This window comes from Oncorhynchus tshawytscha, linkage group LG13 (genome assembly GCF_018296145.1).
Source record: "Oncorhynchus tshawytscha isolate Ot180627B linkage group LG13, Otsh_v2.0, whole genome shotgun sequence".
Classification (NCBI taxonomy): Eukaryota; Metazoa; Chordata; class Actinopteri; order Salmoniformes; family Salmonidae; genus Oncorhynchus; species Oncorhynchus tshawytscha.
Window position 1 is genome coordinate 64,686,638 of NC_056441.1, and position 27,433 is coordinate 64,714,070.

Here is a 27,433-nt window from a genome sequence, read left to right on the forward strand (position 1 = left end):
ACCTATTTTATAATGAACACCATTTCCCCCACTTTTATTTTTCAAAGACTTTCAATGAACACATAGGCCTAACTATTTTACAATTACAAAGCTGATCGGAATACTGACATCATTTTTAGTCTGCTTTTTAAATGTAATTATTGCATACTTAAAAAGACAGCAGAAGCTGCAGATTGGATTTTTCTGGACCCCTTTCCCCAAAAGCTACAGTTCCCGAAGCTTCTGTGCATTGTAACGGCTCTCTTCTATCTCCTCCTCTGACAAAGAGGTAGAACAAGGATCGGACCAAAATGCAGCGTGATGATGATTCATGATATATTTTAATGAAGGAAAACCTATACATACAGAAACTACAAAACTAACGGAATGAAATAATGAAAACCGAAACAGCCTATCTGGTGAAAATACAAAACACTAAGACAGGAACAATCACCCACAAAACACAGTGAAACCCAGGCTACCTAAATATGGTTCCCAATCAGAGACAACGAGAATCACCTGACTCTGATTGAGAACCACCTCAGGCAGCCATAGACTATGCTAGACACCCCTACTCAGCCACAATCCCAATACCTACTAAAACCCCCAATACCACAACACAACACAAAATAACCCCATGTCACACCCTGGCCTGACCAAATAATTATATAAACACAAAATACTAAGACCAGGGTGTGACATGCATGTGTCGGATTCTCTACTTTACACAGTCTCTGCTCTTCTTGTAGAGAACCTCCCTTAAAATTTCTACTGTAAAATGTGAATGATAAATCTTAAAGTTTTAGTGGTGAAAGGTCCATTCAGCATCTGCATACCAACCATTTTATCTCATTTTAATGGGGATGCGTTTAGAACTTCTTGAGATGTACAGTACTAGTCAAAAGTTTGGACACACCTAATCTAAGTGTTTTTCTTTATTTTCACTATTTTCTACATTGTAAGAATAATAATGAAGATGTCAAAACTATGAAATAACACATATGGAATCATGTCGTAAACAAAAAAGTGTTAAACAAATCTAAATATATTTTATATTTGAGATTCTTCAAAGTAGCCACCCATTGATGACAGCTTTGCACACTCTTGGCATTCTCTCAACCAGACAGACAATTTTGGGATACATTTTATTCCCCGCAGATTATTTGGAAATGGTTGTCTTTCTGCTTTGTATGCATTAGTCTACTTATTGTATTAAAAGCACATCTTTGTCGCATTATTCACACACTCTCAGCATTCACTGCTTCAAGTTCTAGTCTACCTTTCCTTTTCTATAGGCTATAGCCTATTTTATTTATTTATTTGTATGTAACCTTTATTTAACTAGGCAAGTGAGTTAAGAACAAATTCTTGTTTACAATGACAGCCTACCTATGCATACACAAATAATCAAGTGGCAGTTATCTTTACAAAGAAATTAACTTAAACATGATTAGGCTACGGTTGAAATGGCAAGATGGCGCCAACAGAAATGGCAGCTCTGCTTCTAGCTCCTAAGCAACTTTGCAGTATTTCGTTTTTTTGAGTGTTATTTCTTACATTATTAGCCTAGAATGTTTTTGTGTTATTACATGCCGCCGGAAATAACTTTTGGATATCAGAGCAGCTCTAACTCACCAGCATTAGTACCAGGAATACGACTTTCCCAAATTGGATCCTTTGTTCGTACCCCCAAGGGCAATTTAACTTATCCCAGAGGCTGCTCCAAGACGGTGCCGGCGGAGCAGAGGTATTCGTAGTGGACATCAGTCCGACTCAGGAGGCGGGCACACCATCCACCGCTCATGAGTATATTACTCGCTAATATTCAGTCTCTGGACAATAAAGTAGATGAGCTCAGGGCGAGGATCTCCTTCCAGAGAGACATCAGGGACTGTAACATTGTTACGTTCCTCCTAGAAGGAGGGAGGTGCAGGAATCAGGAGCAGGAGAGCAAGGAAGTCCCAGTGGCACAATTATTTATTCAGAAGTCCCAACTCAACAACAACATGGGGGGGAAACACGCCCAAACGAGGTCGCCACACACAGTGAAATAAACTCTACACATGGAGGAGAAACCTCTACTCCTAAACACATTACAAAACGGTACAACTGCCGTGAGAAAGAAAACCCCGTGGTGCAGACACGCACCCCTAACAAAGTAACCACAGCAACCAATCCCACACAAAGACTAGCAGGCAGCAGAGGTTAATAAACCCACCGAAATCAACTAATAGGACACAGGTGTAAACAAAACAGACAGTAACAAATGAAAAGGAAAAATGGATCGGTGGCAGCTAGTAGGCCGGCGACGACGACCGCCGAGCACCGCCTGAACAGGGAGAGGAGCCACCTTCGGTGGAAGTCGTGACAAACATCCTCTATTTCACGGAATGATGGCTCTCGGGATATACTGTCCTTGTCCATACAGCCAGCTGGGTTTTCAGTTCATTGCGCAGACAGGAATAAAGAACTCTCTGTGAAGAACAAAGGTGGGGTGTATGTTTCATGATTAACTGCTCCTGGTGTGATTGTGATAACGTACAGAAACTCAAGTAATTTTGTTAACCGACCTAGAATACCTCACAATGAAATGCCAACTGTATTACCTCCCAAGATAATTATCTTCGGTTATAGTCACAGCCGTGTATATTCCCCCTCAAGCCGATACCACGGCGTCCATCAAGGAACTTGACTGGACTTTATGCAAACTGGAAACCACACATCTTGAGGTCTCAGTTATTGTAGCTGGGGATTTTAGAAAAGCAAATTTGAGGAAAACGCTACCAAAGTTCTATCAACACATTGACCGTAGTACTCGCTCAGGAAATACACTAGACCACTGATACTTGCCTTTTCGAGATGCCTACAAGGCCTCTGGCTATTTGTAAATTAATAAAAAACTAGAAAATGTGGCCAGCTGCTTTGCTTAATATAAGGAATTTGAAATTATTAGTATAGTTTAGCAATTACATGTACTTTTGATACTTAAGTATATTTAAAACCAAATAATTTTAGACTTTTACTCAAGTAGTATTTTACTGGGTAACTTTCATTTTCTATTAAGGTATCTTTACTTTTACTCAAGTATGACAATTTGGTACTATATTCACCACTGCCGGCTACAACCCAGCTACTCAACCCTGCATTTTAGAAGCTGCTTCCCTATATACATAGACATGGAATCACTGGCCACTTTAATAATAGAACACTTGTCACTTTCATAATGTTTACATACTCCTTTACTCAATCTCAATGTATATACTGTATTCTATCCTACTGTATTTTAGTCAATGCCTTTCCGACATGGCTCGTCCTAATATTTATATATTTCTTAATTCCATTACTTTTACTTTGTTTGTGTATTGTTAGATACTACTGCACTGTTGGAGTAGGAACACAAGCATTTCGCTTCACCCGCAATAACATCTGCCAAATATGTGTATGTGACCAATAGCATTTTATTTGATATTTAGTTTAGGCTACTAGTGTCTGTAAATAAATATTGACAATGGAAATAAGTGGCGGGCACTTAACCGACGTGAGTCGAGGTGCAATCCAAAAAAATATCATAATTGAAAAGGAAAAGGCGCAACATGGGCATACCATTGCGAGCTAGATTGGCGCCATTTATTTATCTGCCTGCAAATTGTCCGGCTCCTAAAAGGTAGGCTACACCCTATATTCAAAATGTAGCTCAAGAGAACGTGCAAGTGTCCAGGTCTCATCATTCTTGCTGCTCAAGTTCAGTAGCCTACCTCGCCTCTCCTAGTTGGGTGTGTGAGATCAGGTGTGGATTTAGTATCAATTAAATAGAGTAGGTTACCCTCATGGGTGAAGAAGCACGGGGCAGTTATCTTTTCAATGACATTAATTTCCTAAATATGATAAGGGCTATAGTTTACTACATTGCCTGTAAATAAATATTGATCGCCATATATCGTCCCGCTCCTACAAAGGTAGGAAAGATAGAACGCGCAAGAGTCCGCTCTCGCTCCAACTCCGCTCTCTTCAAACTATGTCTAGCCTATTGGCTAATATAGCCCAGCAATACTGTTACGTTAGCCTAATATAATAGGTCACGTGAGAATCTCTGGTAATTTAACCTATTTCTTAGGTTATTTTTGCAAATTCTGATATTACCTATAAGGCGCAAAATTGCTGTGACCATGGCTGCCAAGCAGGTGCATCACTGGTTTTTTTAAATAACATTTGTGGGACTGCAGTTGGGTTCGGAACCAGTTCTTGCGGGAGCAGGTGGAAATCAGACAAAAAGCCAGCTAGAGCGGCAGGTGTAGTATGAAAATCTGTGGGAGCAGTATGAAGAAATCAGTACCGCACAGAACTCTATTTTGAATTATAAACACTGCAGATTGTGTTGACAAACTGTAGTATAGCCTACCTGTATTCCGTTTCAATCAAAGCACATAGCCTAGTGGCACTCACTGTTGAATTTTGGTCGCATGAGAGAAAAATATGAAAAAATCTCACAGTAATGTTGTAATACTATGCTATTACATTCAGTTATGTTATGTAAAATACCCTCATTACTTTTTTTGCAAAAATGTATTCAGCTTTGATCTAACTTTATTAAACAAGCACCCTTCGCCTTAGCATGTTCTCTATGAGTAGAGCAAAGACCATGCATAAAGTAGACCATCATGCATGAGCAGAAGCTTCTGGACCTTTAGCTGTTGGGAAGAGGGGTCCAGAAAAGTTGGATCCAGAGTCACTTCATAAAAACACATCAACATGACTGAGGAACAAGACTTTAAAGATAGTGTGGGAGCTATTCTCCTCCTCTTGACTGTGGATGGTTGAGTTACTGTTGAAATATGCTTTACTTAATATCACAGCATTAAAATCCATGAGTATAAGCAGAAATAGGTCACCCAGATAGCTGGGAGGAATCAAGGAGTCTGGTAACTGAGCAGCTAACTGAGAGACATACGCTCTCTGAGCTATGTAGGCGCTCAGAGAAGAGGGATCGAGAGGGAGAAAGGGAGAGAGAAGGAGGGGGGTAGAGCAGGAGGGAGACAGAGAGTGGGAGAGAGACTGGGGTAGATGGGGGAGGGAGAGAGGGAGGGAGGGGGAAGAGAGTCTAAGGGACAGTGACAGGAGAATGGGAGAATGGAAAGAAAGAGAGGATAGAAATTCAAAAAGGCCAGAGAGAGAGATAAGAGAGGAGGTGCAGATAGAAGGGTCTGAGAGAGAGAGAGAGAGAGAGAGAGAGAGAGAGAGAGAGAGAGAGGAGGTACAGATAGAAGGGTCTGGGAGAGAGAGAGAGATCCTGAAGGATACATAAGAACCCAACAGAAAGAAAGGGGCAGCATAGAATGAGGAACAAATGGGGATTTAGAGAGACTACTCAATATTTACTGAGTGGATTGATGTAACAATCTCAAGCACTCGTCACCCACGTCAATCCAAGATACTGGAGAATAATTTATCGTCTGACTTTAAAAAGACAGAAGGAACTAAGCCTAAATGTCATTTTGAGCAATGACATCATCATATGCCTCGTGAGGCTGGTTATGAGCATTTTGTTGAATTTTAGTAATACGACATGAATGGACTGATATTCTTTTACAACTACAGTAGGCCTACTTTAATCCAAGTGGGTTTTAAGATCACAATGACTTGTTCATCTTAAAGGCATCTTATTCTCTTATCCTCTAGATCTTCTGTGTTCTTCCTGATTTCAGGCCCTTTGCTGGTCATTACAGTTCAGGCTGAGGTTGATGAATCAAAGCCCCTTTATAATCTATTCTACAGCATCTTTCAGCAAGAGATAACATTTTGTCGGTTGTTAGAGATCTAAAGGCACTACGTATCCTCTGATGACAGATTTGTTGACTATTATAGAACATCCACTAAAAGGTTCTTGATGCAAAATCCAAACATAGTCAATGTTGTATTAAAACACACAGAGGGTTGTGTACAGTAAATGTGTCTAAAAGTATAGGTATTCATGTACATATTTACACATTAAATATTATTTTATTTTCACTCTATTCATTAGCAGCGACGTTTCAGCTTGAAGCCTTTGTCAAAGGTATAAAATGCCAACTGGTTTACTTTAGTTTAAATGCAAAAAAATCTGACCATGTATATAATACACAATGATCTTAGAGACGGGACATGAGAACAGGATGATTTTGCTATCAACGCCCAAAAGCCAAACAACGCTACAAGCTCTCACAGTCTCACGTCAGAATTAGACATTCTACCATGTTTCTCAAACTCCGAACTTCAAAGTTGTTCCAAACGTCAAATTTAGTGGTGTTTAAGGGTACGTTTAGGCACTAACTCCACATTTTTAATGTTAATCTTAAGTTTAGCCATTAACTCCGAATTCTTAAGGTTAGGCATTAACTCTGAATGGTTACGGTAAAGGCAAAGGTTAAGGTTAACTCCTTAGCAAAACTGCCCCTAGTGGCCGGTTTCCACATCATCACCCGACGTCCTCAGACATGGATGGATGTCGAATACTGACTTGTATCATGGGTGACCTGCCTGAATAACAAGCATCTAAATGATAAAACAGGAAGTGCCATTGTTGGGCAGGGAACTGAAACGCAGTGAAAGTGGATTACACACACACATACACATACACAAGCGCTCTTGGAACTGTGGTGAAAGTGAAGTACAAAGTCTTGGAGATAATCAGAAGTGTGAGGAGGGGGCTGGAGGGAGGCTAGCTCCATGGCTGGGAGGGATTGCATGAGATTATCCTATAATTAGTGTAGAAATCTGAAACTTTGTTGACTCATCATCACACAAGTCTACAAGTCTGATGTGATAACACTGCAGTATTGTAGAGTTGGTCCTCAACATACTCTATTCTCCCCAATCTGCAGAATGTTCAGAGTATGATGCCATACTGTCTCTGGGTGGATCTCACTGGATCATCTCAGTGAGTGAATCGGTTGGATTTGTAGTCACCGCATAAGAGTAAGAGGCGCAACTCTTCATGTTAAACATAAACTGGAAACACGTTTTGGTCAACCATAACCTTAATTGGAATTGGAAGGGGATCTGTGTATTCTACAGTAGAGGTCTAACCAAAAAGTCCAGTTCCATCTCGTACCAATCGCCTGCTCATTTATGCAATGATAAATGTATCAGTCCCATGGGAGGGTATGTCTCTAAGCACGGATCCAAACACACAATTCATTGAGGTTTAGTTGGCTTTGGCAGATACAGAGACAAATTGACCTTCACGTTGGATTGAGCTAAATCTTTTCCCCAGTGAATGGGGCCTCGGAGGACCTCAGTACTTCTCCGTGGAGCTCAGAGCCAGAAACACTATGCAGTTTTGTTTGGCCGTCCAGAGAAGCATTCAATACTCTGCCTTCTTCCTCTGCTTCCCAGTCATGGTTAAATCATTCCTTACATAGTTCACAGAAGACAGATTCAGGTAATTAAATTGAATGATTTTGTAAAGATGGTCATTACTGTACGATCTCATTCTCCCACCAAAATACACACACAAGCACAACACACGGACACGCACACACACACCAGTCTGCAGCTCAATGCAGCACAGCATCTGCTGTTAAGTTGTGCGTCAGCCAGTCATGTCCCCATCCTGTCACTGTCACTCTGAGCAGACGCTAAGCCACCTTCTTCCCCATTCATGTGCTTCCATGGCCTGGAGTGTGTGTGTGTACAACTCTATTCCCATGCTCCCATTGGTTGGCTGTGTTGAAACTATGCAAGCTATCAACTCCAACTGATGTCAGTATAGTCACATGCTGTACACAAACCATCACATAGACATACACTCTTGCTATCTAGAACTTAAAACGTCTCTTCAGCTGTCCCCATAGGAGAACCCTTTAAAGAACCCTTTTAAGTTGGCACAGCGGTCTAAGGCACTGCATCTCAGTGCTAGAGGTGTCACTACAGACCCTGGTTCGGTTCAAGGCTGTAACACAATCTGTTGTGATTGGGATTCCCATAGGGTGGTGCACAATTGGCCCAGCGTTGTACAGGTTAGGGTTTGGCCGTGGTATGCCATCATTGTAAATAAGAATTTGTTCTTAACTGACTTGCCTAGTTAAATAAAGGTTAATATAAAAAAGGTAGAAACCTTTACACAGAAGGTTCTACATGGAACCCAAAATAGTTGTACCTGGAACCAAAAAGGTTCTCTTATGGGGACAGCTGAAGATCCCTTTTGGAACCTTTTTTCTAAGACTGTATAGTGGCAGTGGTCCACTAATTTCTGTGTCCTTTCATATGATATTCTATGCATTTTAACAGTTGAGCGGGCAGAGATCTTGTTCAGATAGACTTTCAAAGACAAATGGAGGAAACAGCAGGAGGTTCTGTTGGGCCTGTGTGTGTGGGGCTACGGATGTACTTTCTTCACTCATATAGCCTGCCCTAGTTACTGCCATGCCTGAAGGCTTCAAGGTAATGAGAGCCAATGATGCTCTTAGAAGTCTGTTCCCATGCAGCAGTCTGGAGTAGCCTGAGTATTAGAGAGGAAAGATATCAATGGGCCATGCCGGGGTACTATTTTACTAGATGCATTAGTCTGTGAGTGGACTATAAACTGCAGCATTGAGGACAACAGACTGGACATTTACTGTGTTGTACGGATGGTAACTGTAAAATGTGTGTGGTGTGTTTTAGATTGTGTTTCACATTTTTTCCACTTCAGAACATATCAGTTTGGATTACAAGCTAGGACATTCAAACAGTGGGAACGAGTTAGAAGTTGCATCAACACAACTATTTCAGTATCTCTAAATGAGCTGATTTATAATGCAAATCCCATGAATCGATCCCACAGCTCTCAGACTGTGCACTGGAAATAAATAAATAATGACATCTCTAAAAGGTCATTTTCCACAGCGACAGACACGCCATTCTCCAATCCTCCAGGAAATACATGCAAGTGCCTGTGTAATCCTGATGATGGCGGACAGGCCCGTAACTGCAGTGTTGCACTTGATAATTGCTGCCATTGCACAACTGGTCGTTAATGCAACATTGGCTTCCATCTCTCTCTCTCTCTCCCTCTCAGTAGTTGTGGAGTGAAAGTAATTACGGTGAATCTTTATCCAAGAGCTCCTGCTCCTTTCTCTGTCTCTGTGAGAGAAGACAGGCAAGGCAACCAAACCAACTGTGAATGCCGCACATTAGACGAGTCACAGTCATAAGGTTGTGGGCTTTAACAAACAGGAGAAAAAAGACAGATCAGACTCTGCTTCTTCTCTCCTCTCTCCAGAGCGCTGGGATTCTTTTAACGACTCGCCTGGAGGACATATGTTCAAAGGGAGAGGAGAGGTTTGAGATTAATGTGGAGCATACAGGCAGGCTGTCATGCATATTCTGAGGTGAGTAAAACATTTAAACGTGTTAACCCTCGCAAGGCTGCAGGCCCAGACGGCATCCCCAGCCGCGCCCTCAGAGCATGCGCAGACCAGCTGGCTGGTGTGTTTACGGACATATTCAATCAATCCCTATCCCAGTCTTCTGTTCCCACATGCTTCAAGAGGGCCACCATTGTTCCTGTTCCCAAGAAAGCTAAGGTAACTGAGCTAAACGACTACCGTCCCGTAGCACTCACTTCCGTCATCATGAAGTGCTTTGAGAGACTAGTCAAGGACCATATCACCTCCACCCTACCTGACACCCTAGACCCACTCCAATTTGCTTACCGCCCAAATAGGTCCACAGACGATGCAATCTCAACCACACTGCACACTGCCCTAACCCATCTGGACAAGAGGAATACCTATGTGAGAATGCTGTTCATCGACTACAGCTCGGCATTTAACACCATAGTACCCTCCAAGCTCGTCATCAAGCTCGAGACCCTAGGTCTCGACCCCGCCCTGTGCAACTGGGTACTGGACTTCCTGACGGGCCGCCCTCAGGTGGTGAGGGTAGGCAACAACATCTCCACACCGCTGATCCTCAACACTGGTGCCCCACAAGGGTGCGTTCTGAGCCCTCTCCTGTACTCCCTGTTCACCCACGACTGCGTGGCCACGCACGCCTCCAACTCAATCATCAAGTTTGCGGACGACACAACAGTGGTAGGCTTGATTACCAACAACGATGAGACGGCCTACAGGGAGGAGGTGAGGGCCCTCGGAGTGTGGTGTCAGGAAAATAACCTCACACTCAACGTCAACAAAACTAAGGAGATGATTGTGGACTTCAGGAAACAGCAGAGGGAACACCCCCCTATCCACATTGATGGAACAGTAGTGGAGAGGGTAGCAAGTTTTAAGTTCCTCGGCATACACATCACAGACAAACTGAATTGGTCCACCCACACAGACAGCATCGTGAAGAAGGCGCAGCAGCGCCTCTTCAACCTCAGGAGGCTGAAGAAATTCGGCTTGTCACCAAAAGCACTCACAAACTTCTACAGATGCACAATCGAGAGCATTCTGGCGGGCTGTATCACCGCCTGGTACGGCAACTGCTCCGCCCACAACCGTAAGGCTCTCCAGAGGGTAGTGAGGTCTGCACAATGCATCACCGGGGCAAACTACCTGCCCTCCAGGACACCTACACCACCTGATGTTACAGGAAGGCCATAAAGATCATCAAGGACAACAACCACCCAAGCCACTGCCTGTTCACCCCGTTATCATCCAGAAGGCGAGGTCAGTACAGGTGCATCAAAGCTGGGACCGAGAGACTGAAAAACAGCTTCTATCTCAAGGCCATCAGACTGTTAAACAGCCACCACTAACATTGAGTGGCTGCTGCCAACACACTGACTCAACTCCAGCCACTTTAATAATGGGAATAGATGGGAAATTATGTAAAATATATCACTAGCCACTTTAAACAATGCTACCTAATATAATGTTTACATACCCTACATTATTCATCTCATATGTATATGTATATACTGTACTCTATATCATCTACTGCATCTTTATGTAATACATGTATCACTAGCCACTTTAACTATGCCACTTTGTTTACATACTCATCTCATATGCATATACTGCACTCGATACCATCTACTGCATCTTGCCTATGCCGCTCTGTACCATCACTCATTCATATATCTTTATGTACATATTATTTTTCCCCTTACACTTGTGTGTATAAGACAGTAGTTTTGGAATTGTTAGTTAGATTACTTGTTGGTTATTACTGCATTGTCGGAACTAGAAGCACAAGCATTTCGCTACACTCGCATTAACATCTGCTAACCATGTGTATGTGACAAATCAAATTTGATTAGATTTCATTTGATTTGATTTACCCACTCCACTGGCTGGCAGATTAACTATTGAGTTGGATTAGGTGGGGAAAATGACAAGCATTTAGACTTAATTAGCCAGAATATTTCACATTATTTTCACACTATCTGGGACTACTGTCGCTAACTGTAGACTAGGAGCAACAAATTCAGCATTTTGACGTGCATCCTCTGACTTCTAGTCCCAGATATGCATTTTGCATCATATAATGTCAAATACATCATACAGGCTATATTTCTGTATTTTGAAAGTTATACATTTTAAACTTTCTTGCTGACATGCAAAAGATTTTGGGGACAATATCAACAAAAGACTAATGAAACAAATGCCAAAAACATACTACTACCAGAAAGTATAAAATGAGCTCATTGGAATTATCCATTAGTTGCAAGAATGATGATGATGCTAATGATAATGATGATGGCCTACACCTGTCTATGAAAAACTATGTGGTACAGTATTCCATGAAACACTGTCAATAACAAGCTGTTATAGATTTGGACCACAGGGTGGCACACAAAAAATATGATATGGCATGGCACTCAGCAGACTCAGCTCAACTTCAGTAGGCCTAGAGCTGACATTATACATTAATACTATTAGGCCAAAAGCCCCATTATCAGAGCAGGATGTGTTTGAAAATGTCTATTATACGGTACTGCCGACTCCCTAAATAAAGGTCACTGGCACCGGTTGAGAGCAGTTCATCACGCGTCCACATAGAACTGCCTTTCCAGACGTAGATCTTTAGTTGGGTGAACTATTTATTGCAGAATGTAAGATTATTTAGTTTACAATTAAAATAAATGTCTTCAAAATGGAAGGCGGTTAGCCTGGGCACCAGTCTCTTTAACTAATCCACTCCCTGTACTCCATGTCATGTGCCAAAGACTCTTTGGCAATGAGAAGGAGTGGCAAGGAGTGAAATGTTAGTTAAAGAGACTGGTACTCAGACTAGAAGGCAGTCGGGAGGAGGTTCAGATCAGGTGGGACCATTCTAGCCAATGAGAGGGGAGAAATGCATTTGAACAACAAGCACAACTCAGATATATATATATTTTAATTAAGCGTATTAAATAACACTGATTGACCAGATGGTGGCGCTATAACAAGAGATTGAAAACTTGATATGTGGCATTTATGGACAAAGCCTTTCAACGCTATATTTTCCAGACTAGTACCTAAAACAATATGGCCGCTATTGACCAATAAACATTGGCAGATAAATGCATATAAATCAGTCAACGATATCCGTATTGTCAGTGGTGTAAATTAAGTAAAAATACTTTTAAGTACTACTTAAGTTGTTTTTTGGGGTATCTGTGCTTTACTTTACTATTTATATTTTTGACAACTTTTACTTTTACTCCACTACATTCCTAAAGAAAATAATGTACTTTTTACTCCTTACATTTTCCCTGACACAAAAGTACTCGTTACATTTAGAATGCTCAAGTAGGGCAGAATTATGGCACCTATCAATATAACGCTTTGTCATCCATACTGCCTCTGATCTGGCGTACTCACGAAACACAACTACTGTGTTTGTAAATTATGCCTGAGTGTTGGAGTGTGCCCCTTTCTGTCCGTAATGAAAAATAATGCGAAAATCGTACCGTCCAGTTTGCTTAATATAAGGAATTTGATGTATAGTATTTACTTTTACTTCATACTTTTACACAAGTATGACAATTTGGTACTTTTTATACCACTCTACTTAAGTACATTTAAAACCAGATACTTTTAGACTTTTACTGAAGTAGTATTTTACTGGGTAAATTTAACTTTTACTTGAATCATTTTCTGTTAAAGGAATCTTTACTTTTACTCAAGTATGACAATTGAGTACTTTTTCCACCACTGTGTATTGTAACAACATACTGTCAAGACTTAACATATGCAAGAACATTCATATCGACCTCAAGGTGGCGCTATAATGGGCACATGTTTATATCTCTTGATCTGTTTGACTTAGAGTGATGGAATTTGGCACAGATGCTCAGGGATATTTTGTATTTATTAGGGATCCCTAACTAATGCGATATCTAAGACACCACTAGCCCGATTTTGTTGAAATATGGGTGAATGATGAATCTTGCCATAGAGATCCGGCATTTACAAAATTAGTCGTCAACTGTACATACGTTAGTCACACGTGATATCTCAGTCACCATTTTGCATGGTGCAGCACCACAGCACCATGCATATTCAGAAAAGCACACCTCAGCCTCAGACGATGCCCTTCTGGAGACATGCAGTCATAGAATCATTATACCCTAATGTAGGACTATTTGCCTACTAGCCAAATAAAGTGCAGAGCATGCATGATCCGTGCAACCCGTCATTCCAACATATGTGGAACATTTAATTCATCCTTCAGTCAGTTCAGTCAGTCAGTATGTCATCCATTCAGGCATTTGTCTGAGTTGCAATAGGAACTAAATAAAAGAGAATAAAAATGTCTTATCCATTTGTTTACTGAATTCAAAATTATCTAAATTCTCCAACGTTCTTAAGCATATCACTTTAATAATTCAAAATAGGCCTTCAACTTGTAGGCATTGCAATTTAGGCAATAATTTTGGGTATTGATGTCTTGCGGAATAATTTTAGAACTCTATTTGTATTTTATAACCGTTTTTATTATAGGGCTCCCCTTAAAACTTCTTATGGCTGGGGGCAGTATTGAGTAGCTTGGATGAATAAGGTGCCCAGAGTAAACTGCCTGCTACTCAGGCCCAGTTGCTAATATATGCATATTATTAGTAGATTTGGATAGAAAACACTCTGAAGTTTCTAAAACTGTTTGAATGATGTCTGTGAGTATAACAGAACTAATATGACAGGCAAAACACTGAGAAAAAATCCAACCAGGAAGTGGGAAATCTGAGGTTTGTAGTTTTTCAATTCTTTGCCTATCAAATATACAGTGTCTATGGGGTCAAATTGCACTTCCTAAGGCTTCCACAAGATGTCAACAGTCTTTAGAACCTTGTTTGATGCTTCTACTGTGAAGGAGGGGGGAATGGGAGCTGAACGAGTCAGTGGTTTGGCAGAGTGGCATGAGCTGACCACGTACGTTCAGGTGAGAGTTAGCTTGAGTTCCATTGCATTTCTGAAGACAAAGGAATTCCCCAGTTGGAACGTTATTGAACATTTATAATAAAAACATCCTAAAGAATGATTCTATATTTCGTTCGACATGTTTCTACGGACTGTAACGGAAATTTTTTACTTTTCATCTGCTCGCGCGTCAAGAATTTGGATTACTGGGCTAAACGTGTGAACAGAAAGGAGGTATTTGGACATAAATGATGGACTTTATCAAACACATCAAACATTTATTGTGGAACTGGGATTCCTGGGAGTGCATTCTGAAGAAGATCATCAAAGGTAAGTGAATATTTATAATGTTATTTCTGACTTCTGTTGACTCCACAACATGGCGGATATCTGTATGGCTTGATTTGTTGTCTGAGCGCTGTACTCAGATTATTGCATGGTGTGCTTTTTTGGTAAAGTTTAAAAAAAAATCTGACACAGCGGTTGCATTAAGGAGAAGTGTATCTATAATTCCATGCATAATAGTTGTATCTTTTATCAATGTTTATTATGAGTATTTCTGTAAATTGATGTGGTTCTCTGCAAAATCATCGGATGTTTTGGAACTACTAAACATAACGCACCAATGTAAACTCTGATTTTTGTATATAAATATGAACTTTATCGAACAAAACATACATGTATTGTCTAACATGAAGTCCTATGAGTGTCATCTCATGAAGATCATCAAAGATTAGTGATTAATTTGATCTCTATTTCTGCTTTTTGTGACTCCTCTCTGGCTGGAAAAATGGCTGTGTTTTTCTGTGACTAGGTGCAGACCTAAAATAATTGTTTAGTGTGCTTTCGTCGTAAAGCCTTTTTGAAATCGGACACTGTGGCTGGATTTACAACAAGTTTATCTTTAAAATGGTGTTAAATACTTCTATGTTTGAGGAATTCTAACTATGAGATTTCTGTTGTTTTTAATTTGGCGCCCTGCACTTTCACTGGCTGTTGTCATATCGATCCCTTTAGCGGGATTCAAGCCATAAGAAGATTTATCCTCTTGAGCCGCTGGGGGCGATGAAGCCCTGCTGCCGGCTTCTGATGGCCTGTCAGTCTGGTATCCCCGCTCACGGTGGTGAACAGTGCCAGCATCGTCCCCCAGGAACTGCCTATCACTGGCCAACAGGGAACAGCTGTCGTCGCCATCAAAGCTATCAACCTCCTGATATGCAGGGCATGCGCCCTCCGTTCAAGGTGGTGTGTCCTGTCACCGTCCAGGACTAGCAGCAGATGGGTTCTGCCTGCGGTGGCTCCGGCCAAGCTTCCTGAGAGTGGTACCGGGCCCAGTAGAGGGACTAACAGCTTGCGGGTTCACCACTCCTGAGGGAGGGAGCTTGTCCCCAGCCTGAGCCAGAGCCTGGCCGACCCACTCACACACATGGCCTTCAATTGCGCCAGGTGTAGGCGTTCTGAGAACAACACACAGAACAGGCATCCGGTAGGGCGCTCTACCACCCTCTCCGCGTGGCTCAAACCCAGGCAGTGCATACACAAGGTATGCGGATCCCCAGGGGGGATGCCACCATCACCTCTCACAAAGTGAAGCCAGAAGCTCAGCCAAGCCAACAAGGCAACGGAGAAGGGGTCCGACGCCCTGGAAGAGCTTATGTTGTGACCTGCTTGGAGGAATAGGAACCCAGGGAGGGATAAATTACCCAGTATCTCTGCAAAAAAACATGGAAGACCCGTGGGAAAAGCAAGCAGACAAAAAAAAACAGCAACCAGGTAATGGATTTGATTTATCTGTTTTTTGTTTACACCAACTGCAATGTTACCTAGCCGGTTTAATATCCAAGCAGTAAAAACAGCACCATATGATGGAGTAATTCAGTTAAGGAACTCCCAAGTGAATGTCTCAACGTAGTGGAAAGCCCCACCACGATATTCTTACACTCTGCAGGGGAAAGAACAGGAAAAATACCTGCAGAGAACCTGCACCTAAGGCGCGGTTAAAGCAATTCACAACACACACATGGAACAAGCCAGTTGTCAAGTTGTGTAAGGTACAGTTTGTTGCAGCAAGAGCCACCATGCTAATGGATGCACACAGAGTTGTAGTGTAACGCTAACGAAACACAAGTACGACAAATCACGGGAGGAAGATACAGATCAACCCTGTGTAGCGAGTGGAGCACTCAAGAGGAGGGGCTGGCCATGTGGCCAGCTGCTCCAGGCTACAAACAGTCAGTGAGTATACTTCCACGCAAGATATTACACTTACGAAGCGAACTTTCATAAGTTTGTACCTCAAACCATACAGACGTCCCCGAGAAAATGAAGACAACTTGTGTAGCGGCCATGGGGTCTAAATATAGGGGCGGACCCCAGCCGTGACACAGGTGTACACGTGAGTTAATCTGTAAATCCTCCCTCTGCCGTGGAGTGATACCAATATATTGGAGTGATCAAATATAGTGAAACATAAAATGAAACGTAAAATGTTAAAATAGATCTGTAAACCCTATGTTACCCTATGACTATGAATGAACATTTACACGTTAAATTCTTACTTTACGTCTCACTTTACTCGGTTATAGATATTTCTTATGTGTGCAAACTTTTGTCAATAATGTGGTATCTGCTAAATATATGAACCGGATGTAGCTAGTCGAAGTTAGCTAGTCGATTAAGCAACTAGCCCAGATGTTAAAGCTCCTTTGCAGCTTCCGGTTTCATTTCCAAAATAAAAGTCTAGAGCTTGTTTTAGAACTGCATTCAACAACTACGTTATACCAGTAGATGATGTACTGTAGTATATCTTTAAAAAAACATTTTTTTACCTTTACTTAACTAGGCAGTCAGTTAAGAACAAATTCTTATTTACAATGATAGCATACACCGGCCAAACCTGTGCCAATTGTGCGCCGCCCTATGGGACTCCCAATCACGGCCAGTTGTGATACAGCCTGGATTTGAACCAGGGCGGCCTTAGACCGCTGCGCCACTCGAGAGCCCTGAAGGCTCGAGCCTTCAGCAAATTACTTGTGTGAGAAGGATAAAGACACAGAAGAGCCTTGTCTAGAATATCCGCCTGAGCTGCCAAATAGAAAGTAAATACAGTGCCTTGCGAAAGTATTCGGCCCCCTTGAACTTTGCGACCTTTTGCCACATTTCAGGCTTCAAACATAAAGATATAAAACTGTATTTTTTTGTGAAGAATCAACAACAAGTGGGACACAATCATGAAGTGGAACGACATATATTGGATATTTCAAACCTTTTTAACAAATCAAAAACTGAAAAATTGGGCGTGCAAAATTATTCAGCCCCCTTAAGTTAATACTTTGTAGCGCCACCTTTTGCTGCGATTACAGCTGCAAGTCGCTTGGGGTATGTCTCTATCAGTTTTGCACATCGAGAGACTGAAATTTTTTCCCATTCCTCCTTGCAAAACAGCTCGAGCTCAGTGAGGTTGGATGGAGAGCATTTGTGAACAGCAGTTTTCAGTTCTTTCCACAGATTCTCGATTGGATTCAGGTCTAGACTTTGACTTGGCCATTCTAACACCTGGATACGTTTATTTTTGAACCATTCCATTGTAGATTTTGCTTTATGTTTTGGATCATTGTCTTGTTGGAAGACAAATCTCCGTCCCAGTCTCAGGTCTTTTGCAGACTCCATCAGGTTTTCTTCCAGAATGGTCCTGTATTTGGCTCCATCCATCTTCCCATCAATTTTAACCATCTTCCCTGTCCCTGCTGAAGAAAAGCAGGCCCAAACGATGATGCTGCCACCACCATGTTTGACAGTGGGGATGGTGTGTTCAGGGTGATGAGCTGTGTTGCTTTTACGCCAAACATAACATTTTGCATTGTTGCCAAAAAGTTCAATTTTGGTTTCATCTGACCAGAGCACCTTCTTCCACATGTTTGGTGTGTCTCCCAGGTGGCTTGTGGCAAACTTTAAACAACACTTTTTATGGATATCTTTAAGAAATGGCTTTCTTCTTGCCACACTTCCATAAAGGCCAGATTTGTGCAATATACGACTGATTGTTGTCCTATGGACAGAGTCTCCCACCTCAGCTGTAGATCTCTGCAGTTCATCCAGAGTGATCATGGGCCTCTTGGCTGCATCTCTGATCAGTCTTCTCCTTGTATGAGCTGAAAGTTTAGAGGGACGGCCAGGTCTTGGTAGATTTGCAGTGGTCTGATACTCCTTCCATTTCAATATTATCGCTTGCACAGTGCTCCTTGGGATGTTTAAAGCTTGGGAAATCTTTTTGTATCCAAATCCGGCTTTAAACTTCTTCACAACAGTATCTCGGACCTGCCTGGTGTGTTCCTTGTTCTTCATGATGCTCTCTGCGCTTTTAACGGACCTCTGAGACTATCACAGTGCAGGTGCATTTATACGGAGACTTGATTACACACAGGTGGATTGTATTTATCATCATTAGTCATTTAGGTCAACATTGGATCATTCAGAGATCCTCACTGAACTTCTGGAGAGAGTTTGCTGCACTGAAAGTAAAGGGGCTGAATAATTTTGCACGCTCAATTTTTCAGTTTTTGATTTGTTAAAAAAGTTTGAAATATCCAATAAATGTCGTTCCACTTCATGATTGTGTCCCACTTGTTGTTGATTTTTCACAAAAAAATACAGTTTTATATCTTTATATTTAAAGCCTGAAATGTGGCAAAAGGTCGCAAAGTTCAAGGGGTCCGAATACTTTCGCAAGGCACTGTATGATTTAGGCTATGCCTATTCCGCTATCTAAATATGCCATTCTGTTGTGTGTTATTTAATGGCCATATAATTGCATAATTTATTTTTTATAGACGCGTGGGTCTACTGTGGTGATCATGTAACCTAATCAATCACACTTTTTCCAGTATTTGGGAAGGCCTTATATTAGGCATTTTGACGGTTGTATTAGTGAATTCCTCTCTGTATGTAGACTTGTTATAGCCATTTGCATTGCACAACCCCATCACGCAGAGGCTATATCCATATCAATTAATGAGACAAAACAAAATATTGATTAAGTCTGGGCTATAACCTGTCCTGAGCGAAATAGCCAAGGGGTCCCAAATGGTCAAGACTATCTATAACCTATTCTTATTACCAGATCTGTTTTCCCTATCCAGTGCTTCTTCAATTATTTTGTTTAAAATGTATTTAGAGGCTATATTTAGAGACCTGTTAGCTAGGGTCTCTTTTAATAATGAGGAGCCTACGCACTCGGGTAGCCACTGCACTGGACTGGACATCAAATTGGTAGACAGTGATGACTCTCCATTTGTCCCCATCTCTGCTGAGTTCCGCTAGGTCTTGCAGGAGAGCTGGTCGAGGGGTCGCTTCCGATTAAAAAGCAGAGATTGGACCAAGGAGTTATGTTGCGTGTGCAGAGTCACTCAGCCTCCGGGAGTACCCGACCATGGACACCATGATAGCTTCCTTGGTCCTCCCGGACCGGACCCACTACTGAAGCCGGGACCCTCCAGAGTTTTTGATGAGGACTTGAAAGCCACATATGGGTCCTTCTGCTCTCTTGGCCGCCTTACCAATGCAGCCAAGGCCTACCTGCAGACTCTGTTGCCCCGGCTGCAGGAGGGCACAGAGGAGCTTCTTCAGGAAGCGATGGAGGTGTCTCGCCTGCTGTCCCTGCTTCAGAGGGATGTGGCCCATGCCAACAAACGGGCCATGGCGCAGGTGGTTACCTCCCAGCACCATCTCTGGCTGGCCCAATCCCGTCTGCCAGCTGCTCTCCAGAGCACATTTGCCACTCTCCCCATCACCCCAGGTCTGACATTTGGCCAAGGGGTTGATGACATTCCCGAGTGGACCGATAAGGTTTGTAGGGACTAGGAGACCATGAGACGGTTCATGCCGCCTCCTCAGGACCCGGGTCCGAGGCAGACGGACCGTCGCCACCCACCTGCACCCAAATGACAGTGGTATCCCTCTCCTGCCCCATCGCCTCGTGCTGAGGGACGACAGCGGGGAAGGGCACAGTGTGCGATGGAAAAACAACCTGTCAACCGTCACCGCCATAGGGACGTGTTTGGGAGACCCAGGCACTCAGGGCTCCAGAGGAGAGGCGGGCCCCGGCAGGACCCTTGACACAACCTTCCCCGGCCTCGGCCACTTCTCCCGGTCTCAAAGGACAAAGTGGGAGGAGGGTGTGGAGTTCCTCTGGGTGTTGTCCATAATGCTTGAAAGGGCTAGCGACTCCAATTCCACGGTGGCTGACCCCCTGAAGAAAACCCTGAGGCTGGAAATCTCCTAACTCCTGGACAATGGTGTCATCCGCAGGATTAAGACATCAGAACGGCTAGGTGGGTTCTACTTATTTTGTGGTTCCAAAAAGAGACAGAGGGTTTCGATGGTTCTGGACCTCCGCAACCTCAATGAGTACTTGAAGGTACTGAGGTTCCACATACTGTCCCCAGCCCACATTTTGCAGGCCGTGTCCAGGGACCAGTGGTTTGTGACGCTGGACCTGAGGGATGCGTACTTCCATGTTCCTGTTCACCCAGCTCATTGGCAGTACCTCCGATTCACTTTCAAAGGGACAGCTTACGAATTCATGGTCAAGGCCTCTCCTTGGCATCCCGCACTTTCACAAAGTGCATAGGCACTGTCCTGGCACCTCTCACGTCCTGAGGATTGTTGATCCTCAATTACCTGGACGATTGGCTGATTTGTGCCCCGACCAAGACTCAAGTCCTATCAGACAGAAACATGCTCCTGAACCACATTGGCGGGCTGAGCATTATTGTAAACAACAAGAAGAGATGTTTGACGCCCACCCAGAGGGTGGCCTTCATTGGCATGGAACTGGACTCAGTCCTCATGAGAGCACACCTGCCCACCAGAAGGGTTCAGGCGATCTTATCTTGCCTTGACCACCTTCAGCATGGGTGGGTGGTGTCGGTCCTGACAATGCATGTTTGGATTGCTGACCACAGCCTCATTGCTGATTCCCCTGGGCCTGCTCCATCTCCGGCCTCTTCAACAGTGGTTCAACTCCCACCGGCTGCACCCAAAGCGCCACCGTCACCGCCAGCTGCGGGTGATCGCACAGTGCCTCAGGGCATTGTTGAGGTGGCGCTGTCACTCCTTTCTCTCAGGGGATGGAGATGCTGAGGTTGTGCCGCCGGGAGCTGGTCAGCACAGACACCTTTCAGATCGGCTGGGGGGGATGTGACCAAGGGCAAGTTGGCCAGAGGCTGTTTGCTATCTCCTTGGAGCGGCAGGCACATCAATACATTAGAGCTCTGAGCTGTACTGCTATCCCTGCGGTCTTTCCTTCCACATCCGAAGGGAAGATATGTCCTGGTGAGAACGGTGGTGGCTTACATCAACCATCAGGGTGGACTGAGGTCCCACCACCTCCATCTTATGGCACAGGAGCTTCTTCTCTGGGCTCAGGGACATCTAGCGCCTCTACGCGCAGCGCACGTACCTAGCATCCTGAATGTGGCAGTGAATATGCTCTTGAGGGAGGGACCACCACCTTGGGACTGGAGCCTACATCCCCAGGGGTGCAGCACCTGTGGGACAAGTTTGGGAGAGCGCAGGTGGACCTGTTTGCAATGCACACTGGACATCTGGGCTTGGATGCTCTCGCTTATGATTGGCCAGGGCTGGAGCTTTACCCATTTCCCCCTTTTCCCCTGATCCAGGCTGTGCTGGACAGGACCAGGATGCTGGTAGCGCCATACTGGCCCAGACGACCCTGGTTCAGCCTTCTCTTGTCCCTGTTGTCTGGGACACCTTGGCAACTGCCCCTGAGACCCGACCTGCTGTCTCAGACCGGGTGAACTCTGTGGCATCCGAGACCACACCGCCTCAGTCTGTGGGCTTGGCCGCTGAACGGCACCAACAGTCCATGTTAGGACTACAGGAGGGCAAAATGAACACCATGCAGAGCGCAGGGGCACCGGCTACAGTTGCACTGGCAGTTGTTCTGCTCTTGGTGCACTGGTATTGAGGTTGTGCCCGAGTCATGCGGGGTGCAGTATATCTCGCTTGGATGAGGGCTTGGCAACCTCTACACCGAGAAGGTATTTGGCCACTATATCGGCGTGCCATGTGGGGTGGATGGACAGGCCAGTGGGGCGTCCCTTGGTCTCCAGGTTTATGAAGGGTGTTTGTCGCCTACCTCCAGCTAGGACCCACTCAATGGCAAGCTGGGATCTGGGTGTGGTCTTGGCAGCTTTGGCAAAGCCGCCTTTCGAACCGTTGGAGTCTGCCTCCCTGAAAGACCTCTCTAAGAAGGTGGCTTATTTGGTAGAATTAGCTTCCATGAAGAGGGTGGGTGAGCTCCATGCTCTTTTGGTAAGTTCTGAGTGCTACCGGATGGACACCGGTGAGAGGAGTATATCTCTCCGCCCCAACCGTTCATTCCTCCCGATGATTCTGTCAGACAGGCATGTGAACATCTCTTTTATCCTGTCTGCTTACGACCCACTGGCAGTGGCGGGGGAGTCTGGGCCTCCCTCCGACATGCTGTGCCCTGTGTGGGCACTGGCTGCCTATGAGGAGCGGACACGGTCAGTTAGAACAACAGACCAGCTCTTTGTCTGCTATGGTGAGAGAGTCCTGGGAGCTGGGCAATCAACTTAAAGGCTCTCTCACTGGATTGTGGACATGATTATGACAGCATACCGCTTGGCTGGCAGGCCAGTGCTGGGATCTGTGGTGGCACATTCAGCACGAGGTGTGGCGGCTTCCTGGGCTCTACTGAGAGGAGAGCCCCTCACTGATATTTGTGCTGCGGCCAGCTGGGTAAATGTGGAACCTCCCTATCGGGTAAATGTGGAAATCTCCCTCTGCGGTTGGTTCAGCGGTCCTGGGCGTTGCCTCCCCTTCCGGGGACTGTGCCGAGACCACCCCCCGCCCCTTCCACATTGATGGCCCCTGTGTCTCGATCCCGCGCTGGGACTTTGCCGCTGGCTGGCCAGGGTCCCCTAGCACCGACTAAATCTGGTACGGGTATACCAATATATTTCAGTGATCCAATATAGTGAAACATAACGAAGGTTACATATGTAACCACAGTTATGTGAGCTATATGGATCACTCCAATCCTCTACGGTGCTAGAGGCGCCGCAAAAATGATGTAGAGAATGTGTGTCACGGCCATTGGGTCTATATATAGGGGCGGACCCCATCCATGATACAGGTGTACACGGGAGAAAATCTGTAAATCCTCACCTCGGATGTATCCCTCCGGCGCAGCGTGATACCAATATATTCGACTGATCTATATAGCTCATATAACCGGGGTTACATACGTAACCTTTGTTTCACGCATGGCTTTTCTTACAATCCTAATAATTTACGTATAGATTTTGTTATAATGCTAATGATATGTTTGTTCAACCTTTTGGCAAGTATCTGGCTCCATATGTGTGCATCGTTGATACAGACAGGCAGGGCGAAACGTTAGTCAGATAGTAGACAGTAGATGCTCGCTACTACCATTGGTTATAACCAGACAGTACAGTTTAGAAAATGCTACTCCCTAGCGGCTACGAGTGCACACTGCATGGGAAGGGAGGGAGCCCCCTGAAGTGGGCAGGGCAAACGTTAGCTACTAGCTAGGCTACGTCACAGTCTTGATTTGGGGCGAGGGCTTGCAGGAGATTGAATAGTGGCAGAGACGCTGTGAATATTGACTTTTTTTTAACCACACAACCAAAGTATATTACAATACAGAACGGTTTCACGCATATTTGTGAGGATATATCACCGGAAGAAGATGGGTAGCTGCCTTACAGTTGGACCAAATGAAGCCGTGGTTGTTTCTGGTAATGTTAGGTGTTCTCCCTGCATGCTAACGTTAGCTAGCCAACAAAATGCTTAATTGTTATTAATGTATGGGTATTTTGTTAACCTGTTCGTTTGCCAAGTGTTTTCAGTTAATGTATAGCTAACGTTAGCTAGTTAATGAAACAGTAATTGCGTTGCTTTTGCTCGATGGATAAACATAAATCATGTCTCTTCACTAACGTTAGTTAGTTGTTACTAGCAATTTATAATGTCTCTAAGTTATATTACATTACACATTAAGAGTCAATGGACGAAGGCGTCTTCTGTGGGGGAGTTTTATCTGTACGGGCAAGTTTTATTGTCGGGGTAGTTTTGTTTGGAGCACCGCTCAGTCTGAACATTAACACACATTGCTTGCAGTATGATTTATGAAGCATAAGGACCGTATCTTTCATATCAGAGAAACCATTCTCAAAGAAACGAAATGTTACATTGATACACACCTTTATAGGGTTCGTGTTCCCACACAGCTATATTTCCGTGTTTACGGAAGACAGAGGGACCACCTGTACTAATTAGCAATCTAGCATGCTCGGAACACCTGTGTGTAACCGAAGAAGGCCGCCATAAACGTGGTTGCTGTCGTCTGCAACTGTAATAAAGCCAGTTAAAACAGTATACGTTAAGTGTGTATTGTGTTTCTAGAACCGTATCACAATTGAGAATCGATAGATGGAGTGTTTGGCTGCAAGGGCCAGTCTACCTTTGAAAGTAACATACTCGGCAAAAAATGAAACATCTCACTGTCAACTGCGTTTATTTTCCAGCAAACTTAAAATGTGTAAATATTTGTATGAACATAACAAGATCCAACAACTAAGACATAAACTGAACAAGTGCCACAGACATGTGACTAACAGAAATGGAATAATGTGTCCCTGAACAAAGGGGATCAAAATCAAAAGTAAGTCAGTATCTGGTGTGGGTACCAGCTGCATTAATTACTGCAGTGGATCTCCTCCTCATGGCCTGCACCAGATTTGCCAGTTCTTGCTGTGAGATGTTAACCCACTCTTCCACCAAGGCACCTGCAAGTTCCCGGACATTTCTGGGGGGAATGGCCCTAGCCCTCACCCTCCGATTCAACAGGTCCCAGATGTGCTCAATGGGATTGAGATCCGGGCTCTTTGCTGGCCATGGCAGAACACTGACATTCCTTGTCTTGCAGGAAATCACGCACAGAAAGAGCAGTATGGCAGGTGGCATTGTCATGCTGGAGGGTCATGTCAGGATGAGCCTGCAGGAAAGGTACCACATGAGGGAGGAGGATGTCTTCTTTGTACCGCACAGTGTTGAGATTGCCTACTATGACGGACCCTCCATCTCCAAATCGATCTCACACCGAGTCCTGTACTCTGGAGCAACGCTCATTCCTTTGACAATAAACGTAAATCCGACCATCACCCCTGGTGAGACACAACCGCGACTCGTCAGTGATGAGCACTTTTTGCCAGTCCTGTCTGGTCCACCGACGGTGGGTTTATGCCCATAGGCGACATTGTTGCCGGTGATGTCTGGTGAGGACCTGCCTTACAACAGGCCTACAAGCCCTCAGTCCAGCCTCTCTCAGCCTATTGCGGACAGTCTGAGCACTGATGGAGGGATTGTGCCTTCCTGGGGTAACTTGGGCAGTTGTTGCCATCCTGTACCTGTCCCGTATGTGTGATGTTTGGATGTACCGATCCTGTGCAGGTGTTGGTACACGGGATCTGCCACTGTGAGGACGATCAGCTGTCCATCCTGTCTCCCTGTAGCGCTGTCTTAGTCGTCTCACAGTACGGACATTGCGATTTATTGCCCTGGCCACATCTGCAGTCCTCATACCTCCTTGCAGCATGCCTAAGGTACGTTCACGCAGATGAGCAGGGACCCTGGGCATCTTTCTTTTGGTGTTTTTCAGAGTCAGTAGAAAGGCCTCTTTAGTGTCCTAAGTTTTCAGAACTGTGACCTCAATTGCCTACCATCTGTAAGCTGTTAGTGTCTTAACGGCTGTTCCACAGGTGAATGTTCATTAATTGTTTATGGTTCATTGAACAAGCATGGAAAACAGTGTTTAAACCCTTTACACTGAAGATCTGTGAAGTTATTTGGAGTTTTGCGAATTATCTTTGAAAGACAGGGTCCTGAAAGGACCTTAAGAAGTAACAGTAAAGTTAGGCTCCTTAAGAGTACATCTTGGGCTAGGTTGTTACCAGCTGGTTAGCCAACCTGGTGTCAGAGAATTTCGTATTGTTCTGTATGTAAATATGAGATCATTTAGTATGATATGTTTCGTATGGTAAAATGGAGGCTCCTCATGGGAGGAAGGGGAGGACCATCCTCGGTGAATTTCATAAAAACAAAAATATTGAAACATTTAAAGTTGTCCTTTTTTAGATAAAACTTTAGCAAATGTCTTAACTTCTCCAAATAATTGATTTAAAGCACACTGTTTTGCAATGAAAGTCTAAAGTAGCCTCAGCAGCACACTCTAGGGTCACACCAAGCTGTAGCTGGAGGACAGCTAGCTTCTGTCCTCCTCTGGGCGCATTGACTTTAATAAAAAAATCCAGGAGGCTGTTGGTTCTCACCCCCTTCCATAGACTTGCACAGTAATATGACAACTTCCGGAGGACATCCTCCAACCTATCAGAGCTCTTGCAGCATGAATTGACATGTTGTCCACCCAATCAAAGGATCAGAGAATTAATCTAGTACTGAAAGCATAAACTAAAGCTAGATTGCACAGCATAAAATGTGGTGAGTAGTTGACTACGAGAGAAAGACAATTGTTAAACAGTTTTGAACAAATGTATTTCTTCTAAAATTTAAGGAGGCGCAAGAGAGAGCTAGCTATATTTGGTTGTATTTTTTAAAATGTTTATTTAGCTAGCTGAATGCCAACAGCTAGTTTAGCCTATACAAACACCTGGCTCAAACAGAGAAGGGTGTTATATTAGCTAGCTGGTTATGGCTAGCCAAAATTGGAAATCTAACAATTCAAGGTAAGATTTTGGTTTAATTAATTTAATGCCCCTGGGGCCTGCCAGTGTAACTGTGTTCTGACTGTACACTACTGCATGATTGTAGCGGGTTTACTAACCCATTAGTTCCAGTAGCTATGTTGACTGTGAGGTGACAACGATATAGTCTCTGCGTAGTGGTTAGCAGTCATGATATAGTTTGGTTTTGAAAGGTTTTTTCGCCCGGTCACAGACAGCTTATCTGTGGTGCACTGAAGTCCACAAGAAGGGAAAAGGTGAGAGGAGGAGAGCGCGTATATGGTTGCGAGATGGAATGATATACACTGCTCAAAAAAATAAAGGGAACACTAAAAT

At 43.9% G+C, this 27,433-nt stretch overlaps 1 protein-coding gene across 2 annotated transcripts in view; it reads left to right on the forward strand.

The window, feature by feature from the left end:
• The first annotated feature begins 23,890 nt into the window (after window positions 1-23,890).
• The window catches only part of flot2b (flotillin 2b), a 28,862-nt gene continuing 25,319 nt past the window's right edge, over window positions 23,891-27,433 (forward strand). For both annotated transcript variants that reach the window (XM_042296185.1, XM_024442833.2), the window contains exon 1: window positions 23,891-24,094. In XM_042296185.1, coding sequence (XP_042152119.1) covers window positions 24,046-24,094 — 49 coding nt within the window. In that variant the 5' untranslated portion in view covers window positions 23,891-24,045. The remainder of the gene's footprint in view (window positions 24,095-27,433) is intronic.